The 27,468-nt window shown below is 44.3% G+C and overlaps 1 protein-coding gene across 1 annotated transcript; it reads right to left on the reverse strand.

Moving 5' to 3' along the window:
• Nucleotides 1-2,576: 2,576 nt before the first annotated feature.
• On the reverse strand, nt 2,577-27,468 carry ALDH8A1 (aldehyde dehydrogenase 8 family member A1). Its single transcript, XM_040429176.1, has 7 exons — nt 27,294-27,468; nt 24,416-24,563; nt 20,270-20,425; nt 17,805-17,954; nt 13,987-14,243; nt 4,539-4,700; nt 2,577-3,074 (listed from the first exon to the last, which is right to left on the reverse strand). Exons 1-7 carry the CDS (start codon nt 27,435-27,437, stop codon nt 2,622-2,624), a joined length of 1,470 nt encoding a protein of 489 aa, XP_040285110.1. The 5' UTR covers nt 27,438-27,468; the 3' UTR covers nt 2,577-2,621.

Consider the following 27,468-nt stretch of genomic DNA (forward strand, 5'->3'; position numbering starts at 1 on the left):
ATTATTTTAAGAATGAAGCTTGTATAATGCATTGCACTGTATGATATACTGCAAAAATATGAATGTACTTGTACTTGTGAATGTGTGTGCTTGGAGCAACACAGAGAGCAACACAGAGGTTAAGCTGCCATCTAGTGACAAATGTATTATTGTGTGACTTAAGGTCCTTAAAGGGGTTTTCTGGTTTGCATCAGCATTCTTTAAAACGTAGATTGTGTAATGTATGTCTTTTACCTTCATTGTTTTTATCTTCCGTTCTGGGCTGTGGTCACATGACCATGTCCATGCAGCTCTTTCTTATTTTCAGTGATGTTTAGTCCATGGGCATATCAAAGCAGCAACCGGGGCAGTGACAGGGAAGTGTCCATGTAACTAGCTGGGTGGAAGGGAGCTACAGTGCCTTGAAAAATAATTCATACCCATTGACCTTTTTACACATTTTTTCACGTTACACACACAAACTTAAATGTATTTTATTGGGATTTTATGTGATAGACCAATACAAAGTAGAAAGAATGTGTGAAGTAAAAAGAAAATGATACATGGTTTTCAACATTTTTAATAAATAAAAATCTGAAAAGTGTGGCCTGCATTTGTGCTCCATTGAAAGAGTGACAGAACAACCTTGGAAGGAGGATTAGATCATGAAAAAAGATCAAGAGAAGGAGCTGGATTCATGAAGAAGGGAATACACTTACCTTTTAGAGGCCACTCCAGAGAGAATCGGCACAGATCCAGTAATTTTTTGCATTGTGACTTTGATAGAGGATTTATGGCCTATCCCCAGCTGGATCCTGCAGCCAATGTATACACTCAGCAAAAGGACAGAAAATCGTATAGATATTGAATTAGTATTCAGCCCCCTGTACTCTGATGCCTCTAAATAAAATCCAGTGTGACCATTGTGCTGATTGCCCTCAGAAGTCACCTAATTAGTAAATAGAGTCCACCTGTGTGTAATTTATTCTCAGTATAACTACAGCTGTTCTGTGAACGCCTCAGAGGTTTGTTAGAGAACATTAGTGACCAAACAGCATCATAAAAACCAAGGAACACACCAGACAGGTCAGGGATAAAGTTGTGGAGAAGTATAAAGCAGGGTTAGCTTGTAAAAAATATCCCAAGCATTGAACATCTCACCAAGCACTGTTCAATCCGTCATCCGAAAATTGAAGGAGTATGGCACAACTGCAACTACCAAGACATGGCTGTCCACCTAAACTTAACAGCCTATGGTCACTTTGAAGGAGCTTCAGAGATCCACAGCTCAGGTGGGGGAATCTGGCCACAGGACAACTATTAGTGGTGTGCTCCACAAATCTGACCTTTATGGAAACGTGGCAAGAAGAAAGCCATTTTTGAAAGCAAGCCATAAGAAGTCCTGTTTGCAGTTTGCCACAAGTCATGTGAGGGACACAGCAAACATGTGGAAGAAGGTGCTCTGATCAGATGAGACCAAAGTTGAACTTTTTTGGCTTAAATGCAAAACGCTATGTGTGGTGGAAAACTAATACTGAACATCACCCTGAACATACCATCTTTTCTTCAGCAGGGACAGGGAAGCTGGTCAGAGTTGTTGGGAAGATGAATGGAGCTAAATACAGGGCAATCCTAGAGGAAAACCTGTTCGATACTACAAAAGACTGGGGCAGAGGTTCACCTTCCAGCAGGGCAACGACCCTAAACAATGGAGCTACAATGGAATGGTTTAGTTCGAAGCATATTCATGTCAAATGCACACCACTTTCCAAAATTTTATTTATTACTAATTTTGACTAATTAGTAATTATTATCACTTCATACTTACGTGCTGCTTTGTGTTGGTCTATCACATAAAATCCCAAAATACATTTAAGTATGTGGGTGTAATGTGAAAAACTGTGAACAAGGGGTATGAATACTTTTTCAAGGCACTGTATAAACTAGCCGGGCGTTGTTAGGAGCAGTGCTAGAACTATGGCAAAGAAGCAAAAGTATATCAGGGGTTTTACTGGATATAGCAACAAGAACTGCTACATCTGCTGGCTTCATGATCAGTAGCAGACAGGAGATGGAAGAGTGAGCTGGGAAGCTGCTGCTGCAAACAAAGCCAGCATCCTGCAAGTAACTAGCTAGATAGTGGAGGTGATCGGTACCAGTAATTACTGTACAACAACTCAAGGACTAGTTAGGACATCTAAAGTCGAATATTAATGTGCAGTTGAGGGTGGAGTTGAGGGGTAGACAGAAGTTGCTACTCAATGCATTCAAGCAGCCAAGGCCGGTATAAGAGACATGAATGTACTCAAGACCAGCCAGCCTGAAGCCTGTGTGAATGACTGTGTGTTCTGTAGAAGGCCATACAACAACTGAGGAGTGTGTGTACGGTGGTTGTGAGGATGGAGATATCAACCTGGGAGCACATGTGAGAAACTGTGCAGATTGTGTCGTACTGAGTCATGAGAAGAGGAAGGCAAGGTTTATAAACTGTGATGACAAGTCAATTATACCAATCAGGGTCAGAAACAAATTATTCTGTAAGGACTGACCTCCTTACAGCTATATATATTTAATAAAAACACAGTCTGCGAATTGAATCATTCTGAGCTTTTTATTTACAGACTTCTATGAAACCCTGTAGATTAATGTTTTATTGTAACAGTTTTTATTTCAGTGAAAAACTCGTATGAATCCTTTGCACCTTCTCTACCAAGGCCTGATGCTTTCATACCACCAAACGGTAAATTAAGGTCCCTCACTAACCAGCAGTTAGTCCAAACCAGACCTGCCTGAAGTCTCTTAGCAACACGATGAGTACGGCCCACATCTCTCGTCCAAATAGTTGCTGCTAGGCCATACTTGACACCATTGGCCTTTTCAATCACTTCTTCTTCCGTATCAAATGGAACCACACATGCTACAGGGCCAAATATTTCTTCTTGCATGCAGCAGGACTCCTCTTTTAATCCAGTGATAACCGTAGGCAACATGAAATAGCCACCCTGGTTATTTAGTGGTATGTTTAGGGCATCCACACATTCACCACAGTTAATTGTAGCTCCTTCTGATAAAGCCTTCTTAATGTAGCTCCTCACCTAGAGAAAGATTGTGACATACTGTAGTGTTAGCTTTTTAGTCTCAAAAGGTAGGGCAGGGGTCTCACACACATGGCCTGCAGGCAGCAGCCAATCTTCCTGCTGTCAGCAGTTTACAGTGGTCCTATGGCTCCTGTCCCCACCGTTCAGCCTCATAGGCCTGAAATCTATGAGGCAGTAGAACATGACCGCCTGCATCATCATGCCAACTGAGACCAGGAGGTTGCAGTGATGTCATCTCGACCTTCTACTCTGGGATGCAACAACATATATATATATATATATATATATATTTATGTGTGTGTGTTTGCACTACTGGGGGCACTATGGGGGAATTAATACAAGCTGGAGCACTACAAAATGCACTGCAGGGGGGCATTATAAATACTGGGGGCACTATAGGGGGCAATATAACTACTGATGCTATTACATTGGGCATAATAAATAATAGGTTCACAATAGAGGGCATTATAACTACTGGGGACACTATAGGGGGCTTCATTACTACTGTGGGCTCTATAGGGGTGCCTTATAGATCATCTTTACTACTACTACTAGGAGCTCAAAGGGAGTATCTTATAGATGAGCCTGGTTACTGCACTATAGTGGGACCCTTTATACTACTGGCATAGTAGCATTATTACTACTGGGGGTACAGTAGGTGCATAATTATTGGGAACAATATGAAGGGCATTGCTACTAATGGGAGCACTCTTGGGGACCATTATCACTATTGTGGGACTGTACTGTAGGGGGCACTATTACTATTGAGAAAAGCCTGGGAGGGACTATATGTATAGCACTACTATTGTTGCAGTATAGTGTTCCTCAAACACAGCAGGCATAGTATTGGGGTGGTATCAGGATAACAATGTTAGGACACCAGGAGTGGGAGGATGATGTAAAAGTGAGGAATTTAAAATGTCTGTGTGCGAAACTCTGCAGAGACAAGACGCGACTGAAAGAATGGAGGCAGTCTGGTCCGAATGGAAAAGATGGGGAAAGCGAACATCTACATCAGAGAATACATCACTGGATGTAATAGGTATGTTGTGCTATATTCTATAAATAATAATTTTGTATTGTATTATATCTAAAATTAATGCAGCTTGTCAACTGAAAAATGTTTCTACAAGTGGCCCATATGTCCGGCTAAGTTTGGTACCCCAGGGAAAGGCCAAAAGAAGTGTAGATCCTAGGCAGGCAAATATTCAGGGGCAAAGCTATAGGAGTGCAGATGTAAAATTTGCATCAGAGCCATGATGCCTGAGAGATCCAAAGACTTCTCTCCCACATGAAAAGACGATGTTATCAATGGCACATACAGTGGTATGTGGGAGAACTAGCTGAAGATATTGCATTATCTTCTGCTTCAAGACCAAATGACCTTTTAGTTGCAATCCCATGCAATCCATGAAAAACACCAGCTTTAATATTAAAATTCAATGTGAAAGATAAAACTACCTTAGCTAAATGTGCCTCACTAATCAAAGCTCCCATACTGGCTGTGGGATCAGAGGGAACGGACACCTGCCATTTTCTTGTAGCTTCTACAAACTTCTGCAGGAACTCCTCATAAATTGAGCTCTGAACATAAATCCTGCTTGTGCAAAGGCAAATTTCTCCCTGCAAAACAACATTTATCACCATGAGAATGTGTAAGATATGTTACAGGAGCACATTGGGAGCTTCTATTTAACGGGCATCTGTCAGCAGATTTGTACCTGTGAAACTGCCTGACCTGTTACATGTGCGCTTGGCAGCTGAAGGCATCTGTGTTGGTCCCATGTTCATATGAACCCGCATTGCTGAGAAAAATGATGTTGATATATGCAAATGAGCCTCTAGGGGCAACGAGGGTGTTGGCTTTACTCCTAGAGGCTCAGCTCTCTCTACAAATGTAGCACCCTCTGAACTTTGATGGACAGTTCCTGGTAATAGGACATTTTCACAGTTTGGTCCTGTCAGTCAAAGTGGAGAGGGCATGGCAGTTGCAGGGAGATGAGGGCACATATGAACATGGGACCAGCACAGATGCCTTCAGCTGCCAACCACATATGCAACTGGTCAGCCAGTTTTATAGGTACAAATCTGATGACAGATGCCCTTTGTACGGGTAATCTTATCAAGACCACCCCTGTACAAATACCTTATTACGACACAGAGATCTTGAGGGAAGTACACTGCTTGGGTCTCCACGTTATCAGCCATAACAGAGTGACGCTCCTACAGAGCGGCTCATGTTCTGGTGGACTCAAGCCATTCTTGTATTACATGTAATACTACATTTTCCATGCAGCCACCACTGCAGGGGAGATGACTAGTCAGAAGTGGCTCCCTCCAGCAAAACCAGCTGTTTGCCAAACGGTTGTAGTTTGAAAGTTGTTGTCATATGGATACATAATATTATTCACAAGCAGGTGATGGTGGAACACAGGTAGAAAAAAGTAGGTTTATATTACAGATTTACTTCTTATCTATATTATAGAACAGATTTATTTATATACAAATCCCCTTATAATATGACTTTGTTATTTTAATTGTACAGGAGCTCTACCCCTAGCACATGTCATTAGTAAATTTAGTACCACAAGTAATCCATACCTTCCTAGGGCCTAATGATTTAACTCCTTAGTGACCACACATACGTGTTTTTACAGCAGTCACTAAGGGGCCTTAGGCTGGGCCGTCGCTTTTTTACGCTGCACAGGTCCCATGAGAGCCGCGGCCTTGCTCTAACAGCCCGGACCGGCAGGAATGCTGATCCAAGCTGTTTAACAATTTACACTCCGCGGGCAATGGCGCCCGCCGCATGTAATGTGCTGACAGAGATACTCCCTCTGTCTCCCATCGGCACCCCGCAAATGCGATCGCAGGGTGCCGATGTGTGTGAAGGCTGCCTGGGGTCTGATGCAGGCCCCAGACCAGTCCAGTATTTTCCAGCAGGCTGCGCCTCTCTGGCGGATCCTGCTGGTCAATGTTAGAATAGCATTGCCATTAAAATGCAATGCACTATAGGGATAGTGTATTGCATTTTAAAAGCAATCAAAGAGCTGTCTGCTATAGTCCCCTTGTGGGACTATTACAGAGGACCTTTCACCAGGATACATGTATTGAAATAGTTATATTACCTTACAGTGCGGCCCCCAGTGATGTCTTTTTGCTTTTTTTTATTCAAAGGACCCCCCCCCCCTTTCATCCGCTGTGTTCCCAGTTTGTTTTGGCGCCTCATATGCTAATGAGGCGATTCGGTTCAATTAGGCGGGGTTCTTGAATTTGTCCTGGGCGCCGTTATCTTCTCCCTGGCTGCGAGCGCATCGAATCAGAGCGCCCCGCTCTTAGCCAGGGAGAAGGAGCTCAAGTTCTCGCAGAAGGTGCTGCGGTTCTCGCGAGAACTTGAGCTCCTTCTCCCTGGCTAAGAGCGGGGCGCTCTGATTGGATGCGCTCGCAGCCAGGGAGAAGATAACCACACCCAGGACAAATTCAAGAACCCCGCCTAGTTGAACCGAATCGCCTCATTAGCATATGAGGCACCAAAACAAATGGGGACCACAGCGGACAAAAGGGGGGGTCCTTTGAAAAAAAAAAGCGGAAAGACATCACTGGGGGCCGCACTGTAAGGTAATGTAACTATTTCAATACATGTATCCTGGTGAAAGATCCTCTTTAAGTGGTAAAAAAAAAAAAGTTAAAAAAAGTAAATTTTTAAAAATTTATTTATTCAATAATAAAAAACCCTAAAGAAAATAATGCTTTTTTCCCAATGAAAATACGCTTTTCAATGAAAAAATTGCCAAAAAAATATATTTCCCTTATGTTTGGTATTGCCACGTCCGTAATGACCCGGACTACATAAATATCATGTAAGTTATCCCCTACAGTGAACGGCGTAAAAAAAAAAAAAAAAAAAAAGACAGAATTGCTAATTTAAAACTATTGTCAAATATTTAGAAAAGGCTCCACCAGCAAACTACTGGAGCTCAGCCTTTCAGTTACCAGCTGAAAAGAGGAATAAATCAATAGTAATATAGGCTGGCTCACAGTATTTTTGCATAAAATTTTTATTAATGCACTAAATCTATATTCATTGGTGGCCAGTGCGGCAGTGCGGATTCCCAGTAAGTTTTCTACAGATCAGATTTTTCACTTCGTGAAAAACTCAGATCCGACTGTATATTCTAACACAGAGGCGTTCCCATGGTGATGGGGACTCTTCTAGTTAGAATATACTGAGAACGGTGTACATGACTGCCCCCTGCTGCCTGGCAGCACCCGATCTCTTACAGGGGGCTGTGATCTGCACAATTAACCCCTCAGGTGCTGCGCCTGAGGGGTTAATTGTGCATATCATAGCCCCCTATAAGAGATCAGGGGCTGCCAGGCAGCAGGGGGCAGACCCCCCTCCCTTCCCAGTATTAAATGTGACCAGTGCCGCCTCACCTCTCCCCCCCCCCATCATTGGTGGCCAGTGCGGATTCCCAGTATTAATAAATGTGCCCAGTGCGGCCTCACCTCTCCCCCCCCCATCATTGGTGGCCAGTGCGGATTCCCAGTATTAATAAATGTACCCAGTGCGGCCTCACCTCTCCCCCCCCCCATCATTGGTGGCCAGTGCGGATTCCCAGTATTAATAAATGTGCCCAGTGCGGCCTCACCTCTTCCCCCCCCCATCATTGGTGGCAGCGGAGAGTTCCGATCGGAGTCCCAGTTTAATCGCTGGGGCTCCGAACGGTTACCATGGCAGCCAAGACGCTATTGCAGTCTTGGCTGCCATGGTTACTTAGCAATAAATACAAGAATTATACTTACCTGCGACTGCGAGCTGCGATGTGTGTCCGGCCGGGAGCTCCTCCTACTGGTAAGTGAAAGGTCTGTGCGGCGCATTGCTTTTAGCACAGACCTGTCACTTACCAGTAGGAGGAGCTCCCGGCCGGACACACATCGCAGCTCGCAGTCGCAGGTAAGTATAATGCTTGTATTTATTGCTAAGTAACCATGGCAGCCAAGACTGCAATAGCGTCTTAGCTGCCATGGTAACCGATCGGAGCCCCAGCGATTTAAACTGGGACTCCGATCGGAACTCTCCGCTGCCACCAATGATGGGGGGGGGGAAGAGGTGAGGCCGCACTGGGCACATTTATTAATACTGGGAATCCGCACTGGCCACCAATGATGGGGGGGGGGGGAGGTGAGGCCGCACTGGGCACATTTATTAATACTGGGAATCCGCACTGGCCACCAATGATGGGGGGGGGGGGAGGTGAGGCCGCACTGGGCACATTTATTAATACTGGGAATCCGCACTGGCCACCAATGATGGGGGGGGGGGGAAGAGGTGAGGCCGCACTGGTCACATCCGCACTGGCCACCAATAAATATAGAGGGGGGGGGGGCCGCACTAGTCACATTTAATACAGGGGAGGGAGGGGGTCTGCCCCCTCCTGCCTGGCAGCACCTGATCTCTCACAGGGGGCTATGATTCGCACAATAATTGTGCGGATCACAGCCCCCTGTAAGAGATTGGGTGCTGCCAGGCAGCAGGGGGCAGTCATGTACACAGTTCTCAATATATTCTAACTAGAAGCGTCCCCATCACCATGGGAACGCCTCTGTGTTAGAATATACTGTCGGATTTGAGTTTTCACATGTTTCCGTTTTTTGCGGATCCGCAAAAAACGGATGACATACGGAAACATTTTCATAAAAAACGGACCGAAAATCGGGATGTAGAAAAATACTGACGTGTGAATGTAGCCTTATTCATGTATGTATGCTGATATGATGACACAAAGTCAGTTTGTTTTTTGATTTAGTGCATTAATAAAAATTTTATGCAAAAATACTGTGAGCCAGCCTATATTACTATTGATTTATTCCTCTTTTCAGAATTGCTAATTTAGTCTTAGTTGCCACCGAAAAAACTTAACAAGTGATCAAAAAGCGCCATCTACTCCAAAATGGTACCAATGAAAAATACAAGTCGTCCCTCAAAAATCAAGCCCTCACACAACTACATAGAAAGAAAAAAAAAAGTTATGGGTCTTGGGAAACGGCAATGCAAAAACATTTTTTATATATTTTTTTAAAGTGTTTTATTGCACAAAAGTTGTAAAATGTAAAAAAAAACGATATGTATTTGGTATCACTGTAATCGTACTGACCCAGAGAATAAAGATATTATGTTATTTACACCAAAAAATGAACGCCGTAAAATTTATAACGTAAAAACACAGTGGCAGTATTGCTGTTTTTCCCATCTCCCTCCCAGTAAGAGTCAATAAAAGTTAATCAGAAAGTTATGTGTAACCCAAAATGGCGCCATTAAAAACTACAACTTGTCCCGCAAAAAACAAGCCCTCATAAAGCTATATAGACGGAAAAATAAGTTCTTGGAACTCGACGATGAAAAAAGAAAGAAAAACGGTTGGTCAGTAAGGCCCAAAAAAGGCTAGTCGCTAAGGGGTTAAAAGGTGGCAGGGGATATGATGTGATGCAGGACAGCACCATCTAGTGGTAGAAATAGGCTCTTGCAGAAGGTTATTTGAGCTAAATTCATTTGTGCAATGTATTTGATTTAAACTGATCCAAAATCTGTTGAGAGTTTCCACGAGTTTCATAATCTGCCACATATGTACCTCAATAATAGAAAAAACAAGCCAATAAATCCTGTATAAAAAAAACCCTGATGCTTTCAAATTTACTTTAGGTTGCTCATCATCTTCAAGGACTTGTAAGTACCTAATATTTATCTTTGTACGAACGCTCATTAGCGAAGATCTGCTGCCGATTATCCGATGTACGAGCTAACAATTGTTTATCGAGCAATCGCAATTTTTAAGCAGGCTGCTGTCTAACCACGTTCTGCTGCCAGCAAATTATGATTCTGTATGGGGACGAGCAATGGCATTAGTGATCAGTCCTCCCCATACTGTGGAGGAGATCGCTGCATGTAAATTCAGCGATTTCCTTCACTGACGAGCAGGTGAATGCCAGCACTATGATAGAAATACTTATACTTGTCCGCAATTGGGGACAATAATAGGATATGCTCTAAAGTGATGGAAAAATGAATAAAGCCAAGCAAAAAAAAGCAATATGGATAAATGGATAATAGCAATACGTTAGTAATTTATATATACAGGTGAAACTCGAAAAATTAGAATATCGTGCAAAAGTCCATTTATTTCAGTAATGCAACTTAAAAGGTGAAACTAATATATGAGATAGACTCATTACATGCAAAGCGAGATATTTCAAGCCTTTATTTGTCATAATTTGGATAATTATGTCTTACAGCTTATGAAACCCCAAAGTCACAATTTTGAGGTCCCCTTTGCTCAGGGGATATGGATTAATTAGAGGACTAGAGTGTGACTCTTTGAGCCTAGAATATTGAACCTTTTCACAAAATTCTAATTTTAAGCTGCATTAATGCAATTCCTTTTTAGGCTACTTTCCACTAGCGTTCGGGTGTCCGCTCGTGAGCTCCGTTTGAAGGGGCTCACGAGCGGTCCTGAACGCAGCCGTCCGGCCCCAATGCATTCTCAGTGGAGGCGGATCCACTGAGAATGCATCCGCCTGCCAGCGCTCAGCCTCCTCTCCGCTCAGTGAGCGGACACCTGAACGCTGCTTGCAGCGTTCGGGTGTCCGCCTGGCCGTGCGGAGGCGAGCGGATCCGTCCAGACTTACAATGTAAGTCAATGGGGACGGATCCGCTTGAAGATGACACAATATGGCTCAATCTTCAAGCGGATCCGTTCCCCATTGACTTTCAATGTAAAGTCTGAACGGATCCGCTCAGGCTACTTTCAGACTTAGAAATTTTTCTAAGTTATAATGCAGACGGATCCGTTCTGAACGGATGCAAATGTCTGCATTATAGGAGCGGATCCGTCTGATGAAACATCAGACGGATCCGCTCCGAACGCTAGTGTGAAAGTAGCCTAAGTTGCATTACTGAAATAAATGGACTTTTGCACGATATTCAAATTTTTCGAGTTTCACCTGTAAAATATATATATATATATATTTATATATATATACACACTGCAACACAATGTAACTCCAAGTCAATCACACTTCTGTGAAATCAAACTGTCCACTTAGGAAGCAACACTGAGTGACAATCAATTTCACATGCTGTTGTGCAAATGGGATAGACAACAGGTGGAAATTATAGGCAATTAGCTAGACACCTCCAATAAAGGAGTGGTTCTGCAGGTGGTGACCACAGACGACTTCTCAGTTCCTATGCTTCCTGGCTGATGTTTTGGTCACTTTTGAATGCTGGCGGTGCTTTCACTCTAGTGATAGCATGAGACTGAGTCTACAACCCACACAAGTGGCTCAGGTAGTGCAGCTTATCCAGGATGGCACATCAATGCGAGCTGTGGCAAGAAGGTTTGCTGTGTCTGTCAGCGTAGTGTCCAGAGCATGGAGGCGCTACCAGGAGACAGGCCAGTACATCAGGAGACGTGGAGGAGGCCGTAGGAGGGCAACAACCCAGCAGCAGGACCGCTACCTCCGCCTTTGTGCAAGGAGGAACAGGAGGAGCACTGCCAGAGCCCTGCAAAATGACCTCCAGCAGGCCACAAATGTGCATATGTCTGCTCAAACGGTCAGAAACAGACTCCATGAGGGTGATATGAGGGCCCGACGTCCACAGGTGGGGGTTGTGCTTACAGCCCAACACCTTCCAGGATGTTTGGCATTTGCCAGAGAACACCAAGATTGGCAAATTCGCCACTGGCGCCCTGTGCTCTTCACAGATGAAAGCAGGTTCACACTGAGCACATGTGACAGACGTGACAGAGTCTGGAGACGCCGTGGAGAATGTTCTGCTCCCTGCAACATCCTCCAGCATGACCGGTTTGGCATTGGGTCAGTAATGGTGTGGGGTGGCATTTCTTTGGAGGGCCGCACAGCCCTCCATGTGCTCGCCAGAGGTAGCCTGACTGCCATTAGGTACCGAGATGAGATCCTCAGACCCCTTGTCAGACCATATGCTGGTGCGGTTGGCCCTGGGTTCCTTCTAATGCAAGACAATGCTAGACCTCATGTGGCTGGAGTGTGTCAGCAGTTCCTGCAAGACGAAGGCATTGATGCTATGGACTGGCCAGCCCGTTCCCCAGACCTGAATCCAATTGAGCACATCTGGGACATCATGTCTCACTCTATCCACCAACGTCACGTTGCACCACAGACTGTCCAGGAGTTGGCAGATGCTTTAGTCCAGGTCTGGGAGGAGATCCCTCAGGAGACCGTCCGCCACCTCATCAGGAGCATGCACAGGCATTGTAGGGAGGTCATACAGGCACGTGGAGGCCACACACACTACTGAGCCTCATTTTGACTTGTTTTAAGGACATTACATCAAGTTGGATCAGCCTGTAGTGTGTTTTTCTACTTTAATTTTGAGTGTGACTCCAAATCCAGACCTCCCATGGGTTGAAAAATTTGATTTCCATTTTTTAATTTTTGTGTGATTTTGTTGTCAGCACATTCAACTATGTAAAGAACAAAGTATTTCAGAAGAATATTTAATTAACTCAGATCTAGGATGTGTTATTTTTGTGTTACCTTTATTTTTTTGAGCAGTGTATATCATGTTAGACAGTGGCTCTCAAGAGCTGGTCTCAGGGATCACTAAATGCAGGGAATAGCGTCTTCGTTTATTTGCATTGCAGGTACACTTACACAAGTAGTTTCTCTGTATGAACAAGACTAACCATAGTGGCCCAAATTTACTAATATGTCTGTGCCTAGAATCTATCTAAAAAGTGGCTCAAATTGTCACTGCTTTGGCACAATTTGGTGCAACTAGGATTTGTACACTTTTTTTCTACTTGCTCAGGTGCAAGGTTTTGCACCAAAATTGTGCCACACTTTGGCATAAAAATTCAGTCTCAAAATAAGACAAGCATTACTTGGTATAGAGTTCAGTTTTGGAAGCAGCGACTTTCAGGTAAGGGTGGGTTCACACTAGCGTCATGGAGTCCATTATGGCTTTCCGTTATAACATGGTTATAACGGAAAATAACGGATTCCATAAGACGGAAGGACGGATTCGTTTTGCTGCCTATAGACTTGAATTATGACAGAATGCAAAACGGAGGCCTTTAAAAGGATAACTGATCCGTCTGGGTCCCGTTATGCAAGACGGAAAACAAAGTTCTGTCGACAGGACTTTGTTTTCCGTCTTGCATAACGGGACCCAGACGGTTCCGTTATGTTTTCCCATAGACTTCTATTAGGACGGAGCAAAACGGAATGCCTCTTAAAGTCTTCTGTTTTGCATTCCATCCTATGGATTCTGTTATTTTCCGTTATAACCATGTTATAACGGAAAGCCATAACTGAATCCCTAACGCTAGTGTGAACCCACCCTAATAGTGCTAGCACAGTTGCTCCTCCAAATTTGAGCTGCGGCACCTGTGTCGCTGCTCGGAGCAGCTGTGCAGGGCACAGATTTTCAGGGCCAAGCTAGATGTCTGGCCCTGTCAATCAACAGGGAGATGGATACTTCTTCACCTTTAGGAACAGCCCCTCAATGCTAAAAAAAAAAAAAACTCTTGCTAATGAGATGAATCGATTTGTTCAAGTCGATTAGCTCATTCCTAAAATAAACACATCTCAGACAAGAATGTAAGATATCTGGCTACTGTTGGTACTGCATTTTTTAAAATTAGTGTTTTTTTGTGTAAAAAAGTTTTAGCCCGGATGGATTTCACAGTATACTCAGCACTTTAGATTGGCTGAGACTAATGAAGGAGAATTAACTGTTTTCATGTTCTTAAATGCACTGATATCTCTTAGCTACAGCATTTTATAGTCCTAAACAACAGAAATAGGGGAAAGATATGTAACAGAAAAGATTTGTAACCACTGAGTTAGAAATATACATGTTACTTACTTGATTAGAAAAACTTGACCTTACAGTGGTGGCAACACATTCCTCTAGGTTTGCATCTTCAAAAACAATAGCTGGGTTCTTTCCGCCAAGTTCTAATGACAGCTTTTTGCAGTATGGTGCGCTCTTTTCTATTATGCGCTGAGCGGTCACAGTGCTTCCAGTAAAGGAGATAATTGGTACATCGGGATGACAGACAAGAGCCTCGCCTGCTCTAGGGCCCGTACCAAACACTACATTAACCACTCCTGATGGGACACCTTTAAAGATATAAGAATGTAAAAGACTAAATATAAAAATAATCACCAGGGCAGGATAACTAGCTGTTTGATGGGAGTCCGACCCTGGGACCTCCACCGATCTCAAGAAGGGAGGTCCCATTCCTCCATGCTAATGGAGCAGTAGGTCAGGGTGGTGCCCTGCAGCTCCATTCATTCTCTATAGGACTGCCGGAGATAGCCAAGTGCTGTACTCAGCAATCTCCATCACTCCCATTAGATGAATGGGGTGGCATGGCACATGCTCGACATGCTGCTCTATTAGGTTGGGAGAACTGGACACCTTTTCTTGGGATAATACAACACTTGTTAACATTTGTCATGTTCTATGACCGTTAACAAGGCCCTCATCATAATCCGATCTCATAATGATTTTCAAGCTTTTACCTTACAAATCCAATCACCAGACACATGAAAACCAGCAATAACGGGGGTATCTCCTTTCACTTTCTTGAGTCATTAAGTATACCCACCACTAATCATATCACTGTATATCAGTTATAAGTGCAAAAGGGGAGATGCACCTCTTATATATAAGGATTCATCAAAAATGGTTGGTGCCACACTTCCTTTATACTATTGATGAGCAGTTTGTGCTATAAAAAGAAATGAATGGCCATGAAAGTGACTATTACTTTTAAAGATTGTCTGCCAACAGTTCTGACAATGCTAAACTGCTGACAGCACTAGGTAGAGGCTGGGGGAAGGGGGTGGGGGGGACATACCTTTTGTAGAGCATTTTTATCAGGAGTAGTGCGAATATGAGCTTTTATTCCGCCAGGAATTGCTCTTGCAAGTGTGCTGGAGGCAGAGCTTCACAGTGAAGAGCTTTCTGTTTTACAACAACCTCCGCCCCTGTGCTCCGAGTTACAAATATAGTGGTCCCCTGGTTGGATTCTACTCAGAGTAGAGAGTGGGGCTTTGGAGCAGAGGACACTTCGCAGCAAAACTCTGCCCCCTGGGCATTTTCTGGAGTTGTGCCTGGCAGAATAACAAAAAAGTGTTTGTACTGCTCTTCCCAGCACCAACCTAGTGCTGTCAGCAGTTTTGCAAGGTGAAAACTGCTGACATACTCCCTTTAAGAATGCGTTCTGACTCTTTCAGTCTGCAAAGTACATATAATTATCTGTTCCTATGGATGTGTGAACCATTATTAGACTATTTGATTGAAGTACAAAACCGTGTGTTCCATATAGCACAAAACTCTGTCCTCAAAATTGATAAACTGTAATCTTAAAGGGCAAACCTTTGATGACACCACCCACTCTGCACTGTAGAGTTCTGCACTGTCACAGGTTTCATCCGTTCGGTTCAGCAGCAGCACTTCTCAGAGCACTCTGAACTGTCGGGTTTCATCCGTTCTGTTCAGCAGCAGTACTTCTCAGAGCACTCTGCACTGTCGGGTTTCATCGGCTCTGTTCAGCAGCAGTACTTCTCAGAGCACTCTGCACTGTCGGGTTTCATCGGCTCTGTTCAGCAGCAGTACTTCTCAGAGCACTCTGAACTGTCGGGTTTCATCGGCTCTTCAGCAGCAGCACTTCTCAGAGCACTCTGCACTGTCGGGTTTCATCGGCTCTGTTCAGCAGCAGCACTTCTCAGAGCACTCCGCACTGTCGGGTCTCATCGGCTCTGTTCAGCAGCAGCACTTCTCAGAGCACTCTGAACTGTCGGGTTTCATCGGCTCTTCAGCAGCAGTACTTCTCAGAGCACTCTGCACTGTCGGGTTTCATCGGCTCTGTTCAGCAGCAGTACTTCTCAGAGCACTCTGAACTGTCGGGTTTCATCGGCTCTTCAGCAGCAGCACTTCTCAGAGCACTCTGCACTGTCGGGTTTCATCGGCTCTGTTCAGCAGCAGCACTTCTCAGAGCACTCCGCACTGTCGGGTCTCATCGGCTCTGTTCAGCAGCAGCACTTCTCAGAGCACTCTGAACTGTCGGGTTTCATCGGCTCTTCAGCAGCAGTACTTCTCAGAGCACTCTGCACTGTCGGGTTTCATCGGCTCTGTTCAGCAGCAGTACTTCTCAGAGCACTCTGCACTGTCAGATTTCATCTGTTCTGTTCAGCAGCAACACTTCTCAGAGCACTCTGCACTGTCAGATTTCATCTGTTCTGTTCAGCAGCAACACTTCTCAGAGCACTCTGCACTGTCGGGTTTCATCCGTTCTGTTCAGCAGCAGTACTTCTCAGAGCACTCTGCACTGTTGGGTTTCATCGGCTCTGTTCAGCAGCAGCAGCACTTCTCAAAGAACTCTGCACTGTTGGATTTCATTAATACTGTTCAGCAGCAGCACTTCTCAGAGCACTCTGCACTGTCAGATTTCATCTGTTCTTTTCAGCAGCAACACTTCTCAGAGCACTCTGCACTGTCGGTTTCATCAGTTCTGTTAAGCAGTAGTACTTCTCAGAGCACTGAACTGTCGGGTTTCATCCATTCTGTTCAGCAGCAGCACTTCTCAGAGCACTCTCCACTGTTGGATTTCATTAATACTGTTCAGCAGCAGCACTTCTCAGAGCACTCTGCACTGTCGGGTTTCATCCGTTCTGTTCAGCAGCAGTACTTCTCAGAGCACTCCGCACTGTCGGGTTTCATCCGTTCTGTTCAGCAGCAGTACTTCTCAGAGCACTCTGCACTGTCAGATTTCATCTGTTCTTTTCAGCAGCAGCACTTCTCAGAGCACTCTCCATGGTTGGATTTCATTAATACTGTTCAGCAGCAGCACTTCTCAGAGCACTCTGCACTGTCGGGTTTCATCCGTTCTTTTCAGCAGCAGAATTTCACAGACCACTCTGCACTGTGGGGTTCCATCAGTACTGTTCGGCATTTCCATCATGCAGAGTACAGATCTACAAAAAGTATATGGAATCCATACTCTGCAAGCTGAAAATGAACAGACCAGATGCAACCAAATAGCGCAGAGTGCTCTGAGAAGTGCTGCTCCATGATTGTGGTTTTACCAAAGCTTTAGTTCCCCTTTAAGCTAAGAGTGCCCTAGAGACGGCTGTTTTCTGAACGACTTTTTTTTCCTGGTTGTTCTGTAGAAGTTTTCATTCTTCACAATACCATAAGTTAAAAAGAAAAATCGCTGATTGATCTCTGTGTGCCCTGTAACCTCAGTTGGGCTTCTGCTATATGATGGGACATACATCTGTCATTTAGCAGACGTACAACGGGACTAAGATTCAGTTCACAGCTCTAGCTTACTAATGCGTCCTTGGTGCCCTCCTGACACCTAACACAAGGAACATATGCCCCACCAGCTCTCTACTAAGTATGTACTTGCTTTCAGGTAAAATAATGTTGAAGTATGCTTTGGAGGGACACTGTAAAAGTGGTCAGGTACTCAAGTTTTGGTCATTGCACTTCAAGATCGTTTTACTTTTTCCCTATCTAGCCACCATTTACAGGCGTTAAGTCCATGGCTTCAGGTGTTTGTAAAGTCATGTGCTCAATGTTACATACATTTAATAGAAAGAAATAAGATCACAGTCTGTCACATTTTCACTGTTGTCTTTGCAAAGGTACAAGTCTTTGTAAACGAGTACCTGCTTCACTCAGAAATTTGCACATCATCCATGCCGTGACTGAAGTCATCTCACTTGGCTTTGCCACAACTGTATTTCCACACGCTATAGCCGGGGCAATCTTCCAAGTAAGTAGATATAGTGGTAAATTCCAAGGGCTGATGAGACCAGCTGATTGAAAGAAACACAAGTAAACGGTTAGTTCTATCTCAAACGTTTATGGCATATCCACAGGATGTATTAAAATCTCTGATGGATACAGGCCCCACCGCTGGAACCTGCACCTATCCTTTAGAACTGAGCCCTCCCTACCCCCAGCCTGCTTGAATGCAACAGCCTGAGGTGGTGGCGATTATAGAAATACCCAAACAAGCTGTGCTACACTGCTTCCGTATCTCTGTGAGCTATGCAAAAAGCATGGCACAGCCTACTTGGTTGTTTCTGTACTACTGACCATTGCTGGCCACCGCATTCAGGTCGAATAGCAAACAATTGCCCCTCTTCCCCCCCGAGAATGTAGTGAGAGCCAGGGGCGGACAATGGACTGAACCTTCTGGGCCCAGTGGCGGTGGCAGCGGCAGTAGGAGATGAGCACTCATCTCCATATTCCTCCGGACAGCGATACAGATGAATGGTGCGGAGGAGCAGGGGAGAGGCGTCTGCCTTGCCTGTTCCTCTGATAGGCTACAGGCACTAGGCCTGCAGCCTATCAGAGGCCGGAGCAGGCGGCGCGATGACGTCATCGCACCGCCTGAGCCATACAGAGCGGGACACAGGCAGGAAGAGGCCTGCATCGCAGTGTCATGGAGATAAGTATAAGTGTTTATTGTTTTAATTATTTTTAGTACAGTATGGCAAGAAGGGGGGTGGGGCCGTATATACTGGCACATTATGAGGGGGAGCACTATGGAGAAGGGGGGGAAGGAGCACTATGGGGGCCCTATATACTAGCACATTATGGGGGGGCACTATGGGGGTATCTAATAGGGGCCCTATATACTGGCACATTTTGGTGCCACTATGGGGAAGGCGGGAGAGAAGCATTATGGGGGCATCTATGTGGGGTAGTCTATAGGGGCATTTTATACTGCCACATTATGAAGGGAACTATGGGGATGGGGGAGCAGCACTATGGGGGCATCTTCTGGGGGCACTATATAGGAGTATTTTATACTGGCACAAATTATAGGGGCACTATGGGCACCTTAGCTCAACTGGGGCACTAAGTGGCACACAGTACGGGTCATTTGATCACATGACTGCACTCTGGGGACATTGGCTCTACTGGGGGCACTAAGAGGAGGTATTTATTTTATTTATTTTTTACTGCCACACAACAGGGCATTTGTTTGTACTGGCGCACATTATAAGGGGGCTTTATTACAACTGGGGGACTATGGGAGCATTATTACTTACTGGGACACAATTACTGTTGGTGGCACTGTAGGAGCACTATTACTACTAAGTGCACTCTGGCACAGAATTATTACTATTGTTGGGATTTTGGGGAGCACTATTACTGTGGGGGCACCCTGGCACAGTATCAGCTTAGCACAGTTATTTTTGGGGGACATTATGGTTACACTAATAGTGTCATGGGCACTATTTACTGGGTGCAGTTATTTTTTAGGGCATAGTATTCTAATAATTATTGAAGGGGGCGCTATCTGTGTGTAACTAGTATTTTCAGGGGGTTTATCTGTTTCTACAGTATAGTTTTGGGAGGCACGGCGTCTCAGTATTGGGGTGCATGATGGGATGTGTTGAGAAGGTGGGAGGAAAAGTAGGAAACTAAGATGTCTGTCTGTCTGTCAAACTCTGCAGAGACGAGAGATGGCTGAAAGAAATCATCATGGTAGTCTGGTCTGAATGGAGAAGATGAAGAAAGAGAACATCTACATCAAAGGAGACGTCACTGGATGTAAGAGGTATGGGCGCGATATATGGATGGGGCTGTGTGGGTGTGGCTTGAGGGTGGGCGGGGACACAGGGGCCCCATAATCTCCTATTGCCCGGGGAAGCGCCCCTCCCGACACCAGGCTCTGGATCCGCCACTGCAACACCCAGCTAGTTTATAGCTCCTCCCACCCAGCTAGTTACATAGACACTGCTTATAACGGTCCCTGTTGCTACTTTGACACTCCACTGATGGATTGCAGGGTGGTGGTAACCATAGAAATGAGCAAACAGGGTCCGTGTGTCTCCCAGGCCGACAGGCGCTCCCTTGTAACGAACATAATGCATCATAGTGATTTATGACACAGTCAGTCTCTATCTGATGGTGGGTCTATTGCTGTGTACTCGCATCATCTGTGAGTACACCGCAATAGCCCTGTCATAATTCACTATAATGCAGTCAGTCTGGGTCAGTGGCAGCGGTCGGACCTGGAGATGAAGCCGAGACAAGGACCGTGTTACCTGGGCCAATCACGGCCAAGTCTAAATATGATTGAGAACCCAACCAACCTAAGACTAATAAATATTACCGACTCCAATGGGGGTGCGCACAGTATAATTCATGCAATTCAGGTGGTCCATTTGTGTGCATTCTGTGGTGTGATGCAGGATGGATGAAGCAAAGAACCGGAAGTTGTATGCAGAACGTGGTATATCTACAGCACGTGCAAATGTAATGGTTTTACCTGAAAAGTAAGACATTGGTTCACTTTTAATAAGTTGCTAGGGAAAAAGTTATAATTTCAGGTACTGTAGTATTGTTCATAGGACTTGGGTCTTCTACAAGTTCCTACCATATATCTGAAATGCTCTTGGTAAAAGAGCACATGCATGGGGCAACATGGCTACCACTGTTTAATACACATCAGTGAGAACTTCCCATTGACATGTCAGCAAATAAGACTTGTTAAAATATCAGTTTGATGTCTGAACCTGACCATTATACAAGATAAGACTACTGCTTATCTCTTCCTCAGAAGCAATTTGTTGTAGATCACATGCAGTGCTCCTTCTATGTTAAGAGGTTCTATGTATAAAAGAGGTTCTTCAGCAACTGTAGCGTGCATTGTACCGTTCTGTGCACCAGATTCCGCAGGATGTAGTTTTAATCACCTCAGCTCAAGGATGGACAAAAACAGTAAAGAGTCCCTATGAAATCTACACTATATGGGCAAAAGTATTGGGACACAGTCATTGAATTCAGATATTTCATTCAGTCCCATTGCCACAGGTGTATAAAATCCAGCCCCTAGCTATGCAGCCTGCCTTCCAGCGTGGTCCTGTAAGGGTCCATTCACACATCCATGTGTGTTTTGCGGATCCGCAGATCTGCATAACACGGACAGCGGCAATGTGCGTTCCGCATTTTGCGGACCGCACATTGCCGGCACTAATAGTATATGCCTATTCTTGTCCGCGGACAAGAATAGGACACGTTCTATTTTTTTCCGGAACGGAATTGCGGACCGGAAGTGCGGGTCCACAATTCCGTATCCGGGCAGCACATCGTGCTGCCCCATAGAAATTAATGGGTCCACATTTTGCGGAACTAAATTGCGGACGTGTGAATGGACCCTTATAGAATACCACCATTACAAGTCAGTTCATGAAATTCTTTCCCTTCCATTTATTCTATGATCAAATGTGAGTGGAATATCAAAGTGGAAGCGTTTAGAAACCACAACAACTCAGTCATGAAGAGGTAGACCATGTAAAGTTACAGGGGGAGATTTAAAAGTGGTTTCCCATAGCAACCAATGAGAATGAGTTTTTCATTTTCCTTTGGCGCTCTGAAAAATGAAAGGTGGAATCCGATTGGCTGCTATGGGCAACTAAGCCAGTTTTCCTTTGCACCAGTCTTGATAAATACCCCCACAGAGCAGAGTAGCCGAGTGCTGAGGTCCATACTGCATAAAAGTCACCAACACTCTACAGACCCCATAACTGATGAGGTCCAAACCTCCTCTGGCATTACCATCAACACAAAAACTGTGCGACGGGAGCTTCATGGCATGGGTTTCCATGGCCGAGCAGCTGCATGAAACCATTCCATCAATAAGCATAATAGTCTTATAACCAGTGAGACAACGTATCAAGTACAATACCCGCACAAATACAGTATCTGTCGCATGCTGACATGTTTGAGATCCTATGACAGGTTTAACCATGTGGTTTCTGGGAAATGTGGCTACCCAGAATTACATAGTTTTTCATACACAGTATCTCACAAAAGTGAGTACACCCCTCAGATGTTTGTAAATATTTTATTGTATCTTTTCATGGGACAACACTGAAGAAAAGACACTTGGATACAATGTAAAGTAGTCAGTGTACAGCTTGTATAACAGTGTAAATTTGTTGTGTCCTCAAAATAACTCAACACACATCCATTAAAGTCTAAACTGCTGGAAACAAAAGTGAGTACACCCCTAAGTGAAAATGGCCCAATTGTGCCCAGTTAGTAATTTTCCCTCCCCGGTGTCTTATGACTCGTTGGTATTACAAGGTGTGAATGGGGAGCAGGTGTGATAAATTTGGTGTTATCACTCTCACACTCTTTCATACTGGTCACTGGAAGTTCAACATGGCACCTCATGGCAAAGAACTCTCTGAGGATCTGAAAAAAAGAATTGTTGCTCTACATAAAGATGGCCTAGGCTATAAGAAGTTTGCCGAAACCCTGAAACTGAACTGCAGCACGGTGGCCAAGACCATACAGCGGTTTAACAAGACAGGTTCCACTCAGAACAGGCCTCGCCATGGTCGACCGAAGAAGTTGAGTGCACGTGCTCAGAGTCATATCCAGAGGTTGCCTTTTCAAAATAGACATATGAGTGATGCCAGCATTGCTGCAGAGGTTAAAGGGGGCTGGGGGGTCAGCCTGTCAGTGCCCAGAATCTACGCCGCACACTGCATCAAATTGGTCTGCATGGCTGTCATCCCAGAAGGAAGCCTCTTCTAAAGATGATGCACAAGAAAGCCCGCAAATAGTTTGCTGAAGACCAGCAAACTAAGGACATGGATTACTGGAACCATGTCCTGTGGTCTGATGAGACCAAGATGAAATTATTTGGTTCAGTTGGTTTCAGGAGTGTGTGGCGGCAAACAGGTGAGGAGTACAAAGACCAGTGTGTCTTGCCTACAGTCAAGCATGGTGGTGGGAGTTTGATGGTTTGGTGCTGTATGAGTGCTGCCGGCTGTGGGGAGGTACAGTTCATTGAGGGAACCATGAATGCCAACATCTACTGTGACATACTGAAGCAGAGCATGATCCCCTCCCTTCGGAAACTGGGCCACAGGGCAGTATTCCAACATGATAACGACCCCAAATACATCTCCAAGACGACCAATGCCTTGCTAATGAAACTAAGGGTAAAGATGCTGGACTCGCCAAGCATGTCTCGAGACCTAAACCCAATTGACCATCTGTGGGGCATCCCCAAACAGAGCGCAATGAGCACAAGGTCTCTAACATCCACCAGCTCCATGATGTCATTACGGAGGAGTGGAAGAGGATTCCAATGGCAACCTGTGAAGCTCTAGTGAACTTCATACCCAAGAGAATAAAGGCAGTGCTGGAAATAAATGGCGGCCACACAAAATATTGACACTTTGGGCACAATTTGCCCTTTTTCACTTAGGGGTGTAACTGACTTTTGTTGCAAACGGTTTAGACATTAATGGCTGTGTGGTGATTATTTTGAGGGAACACCATATTTACACTGTTATACAAGCTTTACACTGACTACATTACATTGTGTCAAAGTGTCATATCTTCAGTGTTGTCTCATGAAAAGATATAATCAAATATTTACAAAAATGTGAGGGGTGTACTCACTTTTGTGAGATACTGTACATGGGTAAAACATAGAGAAGCACTTTCTACATTTGCTAGAGGCATCTTTGAGAGGAAACGGCTGATCTACAGTACAGGCAGAGGCGTATAGACAGTTTTTTTTAGGAAATACCCATGCATATTTTATTTTATTAGATTTAGTGCAAACCAAGTTAGATTTTATGCAAACTCATTTCCTTTAGCATACAAGCTAACTTTCCCTGTTTGGGATTTTGCAGGCATTTGTGACTCATTTCTGACCCATTGGTACAACACCTTGAAATGTGCTTGTAAATGAAGTGGCTTTCACCTTACACGATGGCTTAATCATGTAGCTTTTGTTTCATCACACTTAGACTTTACATTGATAACTGCAGTGCTTTTTATAATGGTGGATTCCAGTAACATGCCTATATACTGTATGTCTATCATTTTAAAGGGGAACTCTGCTCTTGGATAAAGTCATCAAATAATACAGTGCTGTGGGTATGCAAATCAAATATCCTAACTGTACATGTGGTAACAAGTGACAGTACCAGTTGTAAGATTCGTTATATCCCACTGTCCCCCATGTGACATAGTTGACCACCACTTGTAGATGAGCTAGCTCAATGCCATAGTGGAATAAGCAAGCTCATATTGTCCTGGATAGGAATGTCCAACTGGCCTGCAAGAATTAGAAATATCAATATAATGAAATGTTCCCTTGAGGGCAACAAACATTGCTGCAGGCTTGAACATGGAGTCCTAGCACCAGGGAAATTTGAGGCTTTACTTGACTAGAGGCCGGTAAAGACTATTAAACCTTGAAGATCTATACAACACTGATGTCGTCTGTCACCTTGGTCTTTAGATTCTGCTTGTGCAAACTCCTCCAAGTGGTTTTCAATAAGGTCTGCTAGCTTGTTCATGACTCTTGATCTATCCTGGGGGCTCCAGGAAGACCAGATGGGGAATGCAGCTTTGGCAGCATTGACTGCGGCACCAACCTGTTGACGAGAAAGCAGTACTTTACTGCATGTTAGCCACTCATTGTAGGCAGAAGTTACCAATTTACCCTTGCAGCCTCTTTTTTTAATCCTATATTAGGATAGACCAGGGATGCTGAACCTGCGGTCCTCCAGCTGTTGCAAAACTACAACTCCCAGCATACCCTAATAGCTTTAGGCTGTCCAAGGATGCTGGGAGTTGTAGTTTTGCAACAGCTGGAGGGCCACAGGTTGGGCATCCCTGGGATAGACCAATAACATTTGATTAGGGGGAAGGGGGGGGGTCATCCTCTGGGACTCCCATTGATCAGTACAATAGAGAAGCTGTGCCATTCATTTGAGCCCCACACCCCTTCACTTACAGAAGCTCATCCATTCATTTACTTTAATAAGATGACATGCAGGCAAAGCTAGTCCTACATATAAACTTCTGGAAGTGGGCAAGCAGTGCTTACAGAAGCCCGAGGTTGGGCTGCCACTGATTAACAGTGATGGCCTGTCCTAGCAATCAGTTTATAGAGTATGGCCACACGGTCAGGTTTTCTGATGTAGTTTAGAAAGTCAGAAATACATAAACAAAACAAAAAATGCACATCATGGGCATTGCCACGTGCAAAAAGCCCGTACTGTTAAAATATAACAATATTTATCCCATATTGCAGGGGTGGCCAACCTTACAGACACAAAGAGCCAGAAAAAAAAACCTTATGACTACCAGGAGCCACAAGCTATACATTTACACACGAGTCATCGTATTTTTCGCCCTATAAGATGCACCTAGGTTTTAGCGGAGAAAAATAAGAAAAAAATATATTTTTCATCTGATCTGAGTTTTTTTTTTTTCTCTTATTTTTCATTAGCAGAGAAGAAAAGAAAATGTTTTTTTTTTCATTAGACCCCCAATGCTCATCTGACCTAAGATAAGATCCCCAATCCTCATCAGAACTCCAAATCAGACCCCCAAAGCTCATATCAGACAACACAAATCGGACTCCCAGTGTCAGTGCTCAGATCTGACCCCCCCCATACCCAATTATACCCCCATGCTCAGACTAGACTCCCATTGCTCAGACCAGATCTCTCCCCATTCTTAGATAAGACCCCCCCCCATGCTGAGATCGGGACCCTCCCATGCTTAGATCAGACCCCACCTCTCCTGATTGGGCACCGGGCTTCTGATCTGCTCCTCTGCAGGTCTGACACGGTCTCCACTGTGACCTGATGCGCACAGCGTCAGGTCATACTGCGTGTCTCCACCTACTACGTTCTGACACTGTGCACATCAGGACGTAGTGGCGAGCGAGCTGGAGCTGCAGAGTAGCAACGGTGCCCGATCAGGAAAGGAGATCTGAGCATGGGGTGGAGAGTATGCTGGTCTGACTGCTTCCAAGCTCCACCGCTAGAGCCGCACTTGAAGAGGCAAAGAGCCGCATGTGGCTCGAGAGCCATGGGTTGGCCACCACTGCCATATGGCAAATGGCTTAACGGAAAAAAAATCAAAATGGCAAATTCACTATTTTTTGTCAATTCACCTCCACCAAAAAAATGAGCCCTCATACAGCTCTGTACACATAACTACAAAAAAGTTATAGAGTTTATAAGATGAAAAGAAAAACTATACTAGTGTGTTATCCTTGTAATCGTACTGATCTGAAGAATGAAGGTAACAGCTCAATTCTACCAAATAGGGAACACCTAAAAAAAAAAAAAAAAAAAGGAGGAATTGTGTTTTTTTCCAATTCCCCACCATTTGGAATTAGAAAGTACAATTTGTCCCGCAAAAAACAAGTCCTCATAAGGCTATGTGAATGGAAAAATAAAGTTATGGCTTTGGGAAGGCGGGGAGTGAAAAATAAAAAATCAGGAGTGGATCATAAAAGGACAGATACGACTTCAATTTATTTTTTTTATTCACTCCTGGTTTTGGCTTCCAAAACCGCATCAGGAAACCTTAACCGTGTGGCTGTATCCTTATAGATCCGAAGAAACCCTTTAAATTAGTGATCAGAGACATTTTTATATCTCATTGACGAACATGAGTCATTTCAGGCTGTCAGAAGGAAACCTAAATTAGCACAGGCATCCTTCTGGCATATGTAACTGTATTGCTTCACCACCTATGATGTTATCATTGCAGACAGACCGTATAAGACTAAAAGGTTACTTGTAAAACAATCCAAAAGTTTACTGAAATCCCAGCAGCCAACAACACACCCCATTGTCAGATGGATGGAATTTTCCTATGCTGGACATTTTAGTCCCTTTGAAGTAAAGCCCCAATATAGGCCCACCTGATGTCCGTCTGGTCTGCATTTGGACTAGTCGTACCATGTGTATAGATTGCATACCTGGATAACCAGTCAGTAAATATGACAGTAGAAAAACCACTGGGGCCCTAGACATGGGTCTCTACCCATACCCCTACTGTTTCTAATTGTTCCCAGTGTCTGACAGTCAAAATAAGATTGTGAGCCTCACTGGGCACTTAGACTGATTTTAGTGGTAACGACCTTTGTAACATGCTGAAATATTTTGTTGCTATACAAACAATGGGAATTCAATAAATGGTTCTCACAATGTTTTGTGGATGTAATTTACTATGAGATTAGCAATAAGTCTATGAACATGGGCAAAAATACCTCCGAAAAAGCTACAAAAAACGCCAGGGCCAAAACTATGTGAAGGTATCCTACAAGACATCAACAAAATAATTGCAGTCTGTCTCCTCACCTCCTCATTGTCACTGTCAGGAACTTTGCAGTAGACTTCACCTGTAGAAGGATCATATGAATTCATATAAGATTTGGCTGGGACAAATTTGCCACCAATGTAATTTTCCAGCTGCAGAAAAGTCTTTTTAGTCTCCATGTTCATAGAAAAGAATTCTCTTCTATTCCATGGGTTG

This window comes from Bufo bufo, chromosome 4 (genome assembly GCF_905171765.1).
Source record: "Bufo bufo chromosome 4, aBufBuf1.1, whole genome shotgun sequence".
NCBI lineage: Eukaryota > Metazoa > Chordata > Amphibia > Anura > Bufonidae > Bufo > Bufo bufo.

Bases quoted from the DNA above. Each gene is read 5' to 3' on its own strand.
- ALDH8A1 (XM_040429176.1), bottom strand. From the start codon at position 27,437: ATGAACATGGAGACTAAAAAGACTTTTCTGCAGCTGGAAAATTACATT. The intron at 24,564-27,293 runs GTGAGGAGACAG...TCTCGTCAACAG, and splicing joins CTGACAGTGACAATGAGGAG to GTTGGTGCCGCAGTCAATGC. The intron at 3,075-4,538 runs GTAGTTTTATCT...ATCTTTCTCTAG, and splicing joins GTGAGGCACATTTAGCTAAG to GTGAGGAGCTACATTAAGAA.